General features: G+C 40.6%; 1 protein-coding gene across 1 annotated transcript; it reads left to right on the forward strand.

Moving 5' to 3' along the window:
- The first annotated feature begins 6,074 nt into the window (after nucleotides 1–6,074).
- Nucleotides 6,075–9,899, forward strand: LOC103364149 (uncharacterized). The gene is made up of 14 exons (XM_008291175.1): nucleotides 6,075–6,196; nucleotides 6,387–6,493; nucleotides 6,653–6,781; nucleotides 6,892–6,934; nucleotides 7,030–7,080; nucleotides 7,189–7,273; nucleotides 7,393–7,503; nucleotides 7,837–7,899; nucleotides 8,005–8,094; nucleotides 8,263–8,349; nucleotides 8,497–8,553; nucleotides 8,650–8,706; nucleotides 9,357–9,440; nucleotides 9,719–9,899. The coding sequence occupies exons 1-14, from the start codon at nucleotides 6,133–6,135 to the stop codon at nucleotides 9,897–9,899; spliced, it is 1,209 nt and encodes a 402-aa protein (XP_008289397.1). The 5' UTR covers nucleotides 6,075–6,132.
- The last annotated feature ends 1 nt before the right edge of the window (nucleotide 9,900 follows it).

Below are 9,900 nucleotides of genomic sequence, written 5' to 3' on the forward strand. Positions count from 1 at the left end.
TGAGCTAGGCCTCCTGGAAAACACACATCCACATGTGGTGGTAATAGAAGTGTGACATGACACTCAGCCCATGTTAATACAGGCTGGGGAATCATGAAAACAGCCCATTTATCACTTAAACATACTACAATATATTACTCAAGTCAACCCATGAAGCTGAATGTGTACAACTGCCTTCGCTATTCATTCTTGGTCTCATAAGAGATACGCCTTGAGAAAACATTTGTCATTAGCAGCGCGTAGAAATCATGCTGGGTCAGTGTACAGCAGGTCTGTTGTGTATTAGTGTCTAGCTGTATGTGTTCAGTCTGTGTTTTCATCCATTAGAGGACATGTTTATGCCTTCACATGTATGTGAGAATATACATGTTTGTGTGGTATTAAAGTCACTCTCCCCAAATGCTCATGTACATGTATCACAGGAGAACAGTTTCCATTGAAATAATCCATTCCTGCCCTAAAATGGTTTAGATGTGCAAAAATAAAAAATCAGTGCCTCTCTATGCATCCACCCCTTGAGCTCAGGCACACCAGCTCACCTACAACTCAACACAAACACTGTACAGTTACACAAAGTTGTAATCCTGGAGCATTTCATGCACACATGAAAGAACAGGAAACTGACTCTGAAGAAGAATATTGATATGGAAAGCTCAGCCCCACAAGTTGATGGGATTGGTTCTCTAGGTTTTTTTATGTATGGAACCCTGGAAGTCTGAATCTATATTTTTTAGCATATAAAAAACACTGTGTGGACATGCAAACTTGGTAGAAACCTTGATTTTCATCCAAAAGGGCTCATGAGGCACTCCTTCCTTTATACATTACATACCATCCTAACCTCTCATATGCATACTCTCCTGCATTTACCATTTCACCCTCTGTTGCATGGCATATGGTGTGTATGAGAAATATATACCATTTTACTTGAAAGCATATATACTTGTAAAGTAGCATAATGGGAACAGTATGAGTGAAAACTAAAAATCTGAGATGCTGAAGTCACACAGTATTGCAGTATATTAGAGAGCCGATGACATGTACTTATAGGAGCTCAGGTAAGGTTAAAGGGTAAGTACTGTGTAGGCTTCTCTTTCTTTGTTCTCCAGTGTGTGTGTGTGTGTGGTTTCATCTGCTTTATGTTCATGTAAGTATAATGATAGCTTGGTGCCAATAGTTTAATAGGCATGCACACAGCAGACAACCAACAATATTCCTCTAATTCCTAGTTATGAATGTGGTAAACTAGTGAGTAATTAGTGTGCGTTATGCTGGCCCACTAGCATCACTTGCCAAGTAAAGCTTGTGTATAATTGGTAGACTGAGGATACTAAGTACAGCAATGTAAGTAGCTGATATTACATTTAATAACAGTAATGCGTCATTATCAGATCTGTTGCCCTTGCTCGTCTATTCCTTTCTTATTATTTGCCTCCTACTATCTCTTCAAACAAATTATTTTTATCCTGACACCACTGGGCAATAGATGGGCTACAGCCACTTTTACCGTGGATTGTTTACAGGCATTTGGTGTAATTGTTGAACAATGTCAGTTTGACAGCTACAGCTTTGCTCTTTGCCTCTGTCCTGTAATTATGTTTCTCCTTCCCCTTGGTTCTGGTGACAGATGATGACGGCAGTGGAAAAGCAAGGGAAGGAAACCTCCTGTTTGATGATGAGGAATGATGGCAGTGACAGGGAGACAATCCCAGGCCAGGAACCACAGAGGTATCTTACCTGTCTAGACAATGAACAGCTGTCTGGAAATGGCAAAGTGTTCATAAAAAAAAAAAAAAACATATGTGGCTGAAGTTAGCTTGTTGACAGTGCACATCGGCTGCTTTTATGGATTTTAATCAAACTAAATGGTGTTTTCAGTAGGTAGGAATGCTTCCAAGACAGCACAGTTGGAGAGTGAAAACTGACTCATACAATCGGCCTTTTTTGCAGCAGGTTTTTAAAGCAAGAAAATTACCGGTGGAACTAATAACCTAAATGACAGCACCACTCAATTTGAGTGTCCCAGTCAGGTACCAGAGTCCTGGAAGAGGAGCGCCTAAATGGCACACATCCATTGTTAATGTTATTAACTTCGCTTGTACTTTTCGTGCTATTACATCTCAAAATGACTGCTGCTGCTGAAATGGCCTGGTGGCACATTGTCTTTAATGAGAAACTTTAAATGTGTTAAAATGTGCTTTTCATGCAGTACACCACCGTCCTACTCCAGTTTTTCAGGTGAGTGCCTCACTGATCCGCAGCACCACCAAACACAAGGCTTTGTTTATTTAACAATAGGGATCAGCCAAGTGTGAAAGGCTACACAAGGGCTGCCTTAACAAAACATGACACTGATAGACATACCGACTTAACTGACATTTTACAGCGCTGCCGCAACTCCCCGCAAATCCCTGTCCCCTAAAGCCCCTGTCATGCCACTCATAGTTATAGGTAGGACAGTCTTGGATGCTGTTTTGAATTGCAGGAAACAGCATACACAGAGAACAGCTTCTAAACAAAATTAACCAAATGGGTAATTTGATGTGAATTTCTTGCATACTTTCTCATGAGTCCACTTAGCGTGCAGTGCATGCCAGTGCTTGTAAATGTACTTGTGTGTGTGTGTGTGTGTGTGTGTGTCAGAACAAATGGTGATGTTTGTGAATTCAGTTGCACTGTATGTGTGCGTGTGTGTACAAGCTATGGGTATATGTATATGTGTGTGTGAGGCTACAGAAATAACAGAAGGCAGGATATAAAAATCCTGATTGTTTCTGAGGGATTATCCTTCACAATGCACGGCTTTATCAGAGAGCCTGGATTGCTGTAACAAGACACGCTCGCCCTGGGTTTGCCCAGCCAAATACTGAGACTTACTCCACTGACGAATCAAAGAGGGGGGAAAGAAATGAAGAGAGCAGAGAAAAGAAACGTATGGGGGGGAAAGGAGAGCATAGGGCAGAGAGAGAGGAGTGAGAAGTGGAGGGAGAGGGAAAACGGGAGAGAAAAACAGAGAATAAGGAGCAGAGTGAAATATAGAGAAAAAAGCAGAAGTTGAACAAGTTTAACTGGAGGCCATGCTTCAAACAGAGAGGTTTGTTTTCTGACAGAGATCCCTCTCAGGAGATTGAGCTGGAAAACAGATTACAGTAATAGAGGCTGTCCAAAATTGCGCAACATGTGCCTCAGCACCATGTGAACTAAAGCTGCTGTGCATCAAACTCTACGCAGGGCTGTGGCATGACTGTTTTTATGTTGAAGCCTCATGCAGCTTCACCAAGCCTTTATAGCAGAATACTGATAGGCCCTCAAGCACGGTTCGGGCTGTTAGCAAATATCTCTCAGATATTTTTTGTCTAACACTATGGAGGAGAGGTGTTTTTGATTGGACTACTTTATTGTCTTCCTTTTATAAGACTTTCTCAGCAGGATCAGGTTGCTGTGCCCAGGCTCACCAAGCTCTGCAAAAGGGGAGCTGTGGTTTTGGAAGGGGAGAGTTGGCTGACTTTGGAGGGGGCTTTTTATATGTGTGTATTGTAGGACGTGTAGATGGGAAGGGGGTGTACATAGTATTGTGTAAGACCCTGTGATTTCAAATATTCATATATTCCCATGACAGCTCCACTCCCAGCGCCCATGAAGAATATTTGTTCAGACTTTACTTTTTTTTTAAGCTGTTCATTACTTGGTTAGTAAGTGCCATGATGTAAGCACGTAGCATGACTGAATGTTTATATATTACAGAACACCCTGACACATTACAGCTCCGTGAGTGCACAGATGAATTTAATAACCGTGTACATATTTCTCTGTACGCAAGTTAGTATGTCGGTGTGTGTTGGGTATTGGTGTGCTTCCTGTGCTGGCAGTGTCAAGATGTCCCTTTGTGATATCAAACCTGTGCCAGTGGAGGTTTCAGGCTTCATACTGAGCCAACTGGACAGCCCAAAGTGTCTGTAACAGTCCCAGCACGATTTGCTGTTCTCTAAACTCTCCTCTCCTTTGGTCTTGCACTCAGAATGAGGGATTATGCTTATTACCATTTTACTTGAAAGCACCCCTTCTGACTCGATGCTTTCCCTCGGCACAGTTGTATCACTTCTAAAGTTGGGTTTTAGGGAAAATAGTAAATGCCATGTAAATGTCTGTGATGCTGCCCAACGTTTGGGTAATACAACTGGAAAATTTGCGTAATCTATAGAAAAAGTCTAAATACTCACTGTCAGGGTGTGAACACGATACTGTTTTCTTAAAAGGAGTCACTCCTGGCCTGTATGTTCTGTTTTGGTTGCGGTCTACTTTCTACCGGGTATATTTTGAAACCGTTGTGGAGCTATGCAAACTCAAGCCAAGCAGAGTACTGAGCAGCCAGTACTATTGTTTCAGACCTACTCAGGATTCTTGGGATGTTACTTTGACTCCACAACTCACACACCCCAAATGGTGCACCACAGTTTTATTTTTTTCAAACTTGGGTTCATAATAATGAACTGCATGGGGGTGAGTTCGCCACTGTCCTTCTATTGTTAATAAAAAATATCCTAAGCCAAAACTGTACAACCCTCCTCCACATGGACAGAGAACTAAGGACTGAGCAAGTGGCAGTGAGACGGGAAGAAAGTTGTTTATCTCTCACCGCTGCTCTGAACAAAAAAGGAGCTGAGACAGATGGGGAGACAGTTCAAGAGCAGCAGATTTGCAATTATTTACCCCAAAAGTCCTGTTTAGACTGTTTTGAATCAACTCATTCAGACTTCAGACCTAGCTGCACAATGTTTGTAGGACTGGGAGCCATGGGACATGCATGTTCTTAGCTTTGTGTGTGTTTTCAGCCTGCCCTGCGTCATCTCTGTTCTTTTCTGTTTATGCAGGGACTCTGTGGATATGGGGAGGGATGGCAGGATATCCAAGCCTCCCACTGTCACTCGATATCTATGGAAAATGGATCAGATGATTGGACAAGTCCACTTCCAACACAGCTTACCCCAAGGGAGCTGAGCCAAGTCCATTTACTCTCTCATTCATGTGTGTTGCGATGCTGTCATCTTTATTCATTAAGGATCAAGCCGAAGGGTGATGAAGTGATCACGGATGATGCAATGTTAAACTAGTTAGTCACACCAAACTGGCTAATAAGTAAATCTCATTGTCTTCAATGTCACTTTATCTCCTCCCGCATTTAAGCCAGTGTGATAATTATGTTTAAGGTGGAAACTTGATAGTATTATTTGGAAGCGCATTTTTGCTCAACTATGCTGGTGGATCATTGCCATGTAACAGAGACAGAAGAGGGCAAAGGACAGGCAGGAAAGAACAGAGAAATGAAGGAAGTAGACTGAGTTGAAGAGATAGAAAGGGGCCCATATTGAGTGACACAGACTATGGACTGTTTTTTCTCGGTGGACCAGAGAAGATGCAGTGTAAATGAAGCGTGTTGTACCATGGCGGCTGCTGCTTTATCTTTGCACTGTGTGAGTGTGTATATTTGCCTGAAAGGGAAATGACAGGGGCCTCTTTGAGTGTTCCTCTGTTCTCTCATGGTTACAATATGTTGGGAGGACTGCCATCCTCTGTCCACAAACTGTCTGCAAAGATCACATGGGGATAAACGCAGTACAAGTTTTGATAAATTTAAACACATCCATCTGTATGGTAGAAACAACATGCCGCATTACAGAATTCATACTGGGCTGCAGCATAAAAGACAGATGAACTGTTGTTTTCTCTTCATTTTGATGATGTTGACAATAAAAATCAATCCCTGTGGTGATTTTGTGTCTCCTTTCAACAGCCCTCTGCTCCGAGTGTGTCTCTGACCCACATGACAAGGGCCTCCCCTTGTGTTTGGTGTGCAAAACTACAAATTCAAAACAGCAAACAGCAGGACAGTTTGTTATGTAACAGGTTTGCTGATTTAACCTGACCACAAGAAAAAACTTAGGAAAGAAAGAAAGCTGATAACATAGGTATAAAGGTGAAGGGATCCAGTCATCCCTAGTATAAACTTGGACCAACCCCCCCTTTCATTCACTCCCTTTTTTTTTATCTATGTTGCGTCATTTCCTGACTCACACTTCCTGATTTCTTCACTGAAGCGCAAGCATTACAGCTAGGCTTCGAATCGTTGACAAAATGAGCCTTAAAACGTTTGTAACAGCCTTCATAATTACACCACTTTGCGCCGGACAACTACTAGGTAAGCGATGGAGCACTGGGAGTATGTATTTCTCCCAAGCTGTTCTATATTTTTTAAAGATATGTTTTTTGTTTTTGTAGCAGCAGTAACTGTTACTAGTCGTCTTTCAGTTATGCTGTTTCTGTTACTATTAAGAGATTGTGTAGTAAGCCAAAAATTTCTTTTGACATTTGATTTGGTTGTTTTATAGAATGCCCTGAGAGGAATGTTTCCTGCGACGACATTAAGACTTCTGGTGGATTTCTGTTCAAACATGGTGGTCCTAAGGACAGTGAGGTTTACATCTTTGCTAATGAGGTATTTTGCTTTGTTTGAGGTACTTTGATTTGTTTTTGTAGTGGCGCCCTACTTTGCATTTTAAAAAAATTACGAAAAAGCCATGTTGATCCTTCAACTTCGAAAAAAAAAAGGAAGGAAGTGAAAGTATGATGTCATCTTCTTGTTATTTTCCTGCAGACACTAACCGCCTTCGGTGTGCTGAGCTCAAGGACCTTCAATTACACAAGTGAAGTGACGAGATTTGACAACAACTCGGTCATCACAACACGCTGCCAAGACCTCACAGTTAAATGCATAATTCTTAATGTGAGTTTCCCTTTGTGTACTTAGGTGAATTGAATCAGTTCAGGTCTTATTGTTCTGTTTTGTTGTAAATCTGGAGTATTTACTGTACCCTCTCACATTTTGCCTCTTAGGGACAGAAAGTAACAGAGACCTGCAAAGTTTTTAAAACTACAGGTAAGGCAGTGGGATATGTTGTATAATTTAACTGTACGTACACAAATATTATGTGTACATAATATGAAAGTGTCCCACTTCTTCATCTTAAACAGAAACTAAGAATCCTCCTCCCATTGATTCATCAAAACTACTGGCCCTCATCTGTGAGTGAAAGTTTATTCTGTCACATATTTAATGGCACACACTATTCTTAGTCTATAAATAAAGCAAATGAATATTTAAAGGTGACATGTTTGCATTTTCTCTGTCAGTCAAAATATTAGGCGTGATACTCGTGTTTGTCGTCTGCTTTGGGATCCTTTGCTGGTGTTACATGTCTTGGAAAAAAGAACTGAGGTGTGTTCTGTTGTTTGTAGTAACAATTAACTGTTAATGTCTGTCACACATTGACTCTAACAGTGTGTTGCTTGGATTCAGACATCATGTGTTTACTGATTGTTTCTTCTGTCTGTTAGGACGCAGCATGGTGCAGCCGCAGCTTCTGGTTTTTCTCAGTACCTACTGACTTGCTATCGTCTCAGAAAGGGGACTTTCCACCAACAGAGTAAAGAGAGCGAAGAAACTAGGTCAGTCTTACTTTTAATGTGCTGTATGTTTCAGCTGGGCCTGTTCATCTGAGCACGCATATATACACTTCTGTCATTAAGTTACGGGTTGCTCAGTGTGTATCCACATTAATGAGTCATGCAGATGACCACTAAGTTTATACAAGAGGAAAAGCTGGTGAATAGAAAATTAAATCTGTTGGAGAATTACAGTACAGGGAAATACAGTTAGAAACTTTCAAATATGTTCTTCAGTCTCTGACAATAAATATCCTCCTTCATTCTACATTCTAAGTTTGTTCTTGGTACTTGTTGGTATTGCTGACAGTAAATTTGTTCCTATGTCCTCTTAAGACATGAGGAAACTGAGGAAGATACAGCTGTTGATGAAGACACTCAAGAGAACGGTGATATTGGGTGAGCTAACATTCAGACACTACTTTCAGCAGAGATCAGTGAACTTTAATCCATCCTGTGAATCTATAACGCACTTTTTAAAACATATTTTCTTTGTCATTACAGCACTGTAAACCCCCGTGATGGAGATCCACATGGAAGTGGTGAAAATGAAACGGAGCAAGAAAACGCACTTCATAGTGTGCATGTTCACAGGTTAGATTTCCACTTTAACAATAAAACATTTTTATCCACTCTGACCCTTTATTAGCTTGTTTGTCAGGACTGACAACGTGTGCGTGCATATGTGTGTGTGTGTCTGTGTTTTAATAGCAATAGAAAGTCTAGACTCTAATCTACTAAAAGCTACCTTTGTCTCCATAGTATTGATTCGAAGGTTGATGGCAAGACTCCTCAATCTCTTAGTCTGGACCACAACTTCAGGAACGAGACAATCCAGCCCACTAAAAAGTGAGAATAACAATTAGTTACTTTTTCTTCTGCCTGAAGTCTACTTAGCTTTGAAGATTTAGGCTGAGTGCCCCTTTAACAGGGCAAGTAGTGAATGAGATTTCTCAGAAGAATCTGTGCCATTCTTATCTAGTATTTGTTTTGCAGCGGAGACATAAGCTCCCCTAATGTCAACAGAGAATCTCATCAAAGAGCCATGAACAAGTAAATGTTTGGTATTGGAAAGGCTGTAAGCGTTTATTATCAATTTCTTTTCAGTCAACACTATTATCTAACAGACACTGTATACATATGTTTCAGGAACACGAGGGACGATCCAGGAGGAGAGAATAGCAATAAAAAGAAAGACAATATCAGGTATTTCTGGAGATTGAGCAATTTAGATAATTGTACTTTCATGACTTCAATAGAGCTAAAAAGATTTTTTTTTTACATTTTTCTATTGTACATTACATAGATGATGGCTCCTAAAAACAGTGTGTGAGGTGAAGTGTGTCCTGTTGAAGATGATTATGTGTTTGCTCCATTTGCCTCCAACAGTACAACCACTTATTATCAGAAGTGTAGTATAAAATATTTATTATTAAATGTTTGAAATGTAATTATTTTACAGCAACCCACAGATTGTACTATAAGCAACTGTTTTTTTTCTTAAAAAGGGGGGAAATAATCTATGATGGAAAAATATGATCAAAGACAACACAAACTATCAATTTGCTGTAACAATAAGAAAAAGCAGCAGTCACTCAGCATGTCACCATGCCCTAACATAAACCCCTAAATTGAATGAAATTATAAACAGAAAAAAAAAAGAAAAATACAGCGTAAAAGAATATAGCAGAAAAGCAGAGAATAAAATACAACTAGACAGCATGTTCAACAATCATGCATGGACATGCAGCACTCCAGCATGATCTCCCAGTGAAATGACCTGAAGCGCTCACCCTGAGGTTTTTCTGTGCCCGCCTGATAACTGATAATGACTGTGAATACCTCTCCATAATCAGGAAAATGGACAGTGGATGGGCTGTTGGTGATCACGATGCTGAAGACCATGAGATTGAAGTACGACCGCTGCTGTCGAATCAGCGGTGAGATTGCCTCTTACTCAGTCATTTCGCACTCATAACTGTGACCAAAAAGAAATCTCTGTCACTTTCCAATTTCCAGTCTCCTTCATACCACATTTTATTTGGCCTGTTGCTGCTGTTTCGACAGCTGTCAGGAGTAACTTTATGAAGTATCTTGCATACCCCATCCCAAATCTGAAGAGCCAGACTGAACTTCTGACATCTGCTCAGAAAGAGAGCATAAAACAAACTTTGCTGCAGAGGTTCATGTCTCTATTTCTGCTTGTTTCTGTCTCCAGAGCTGCCATCCAAGGTTTTGACATGACAGGTGAAGCTAAAGCTTTGGTGAACAAGCATGGCTTTGACCAAGACCAAGTCAGCAGGTGCTCTGTTGCACCAGTAAGTAGGAGAATTTCTATATGTTTTTTATTTTTTATTTTTCAGTTAAATGCTCCTATTGTGTTGTTTTTGTTGGATTGAG

Source organism: Stegastes partitus, unplaced genomic scaffold (assembly GCF_000690725.1).
Source record: "Stegastes partitus isolate 25-593 unplaced genomic scaffold, Stegastes_partitus-1.0.2 Scaffold721, whole genome shotgun sequence".
Classification (NCBI taxonomy): domain Eukaryota; kingdom Metazoa; phylum Chordata; class Actinopteri; family Pomacentridae; genus Stegastes; species Stegastes partitus.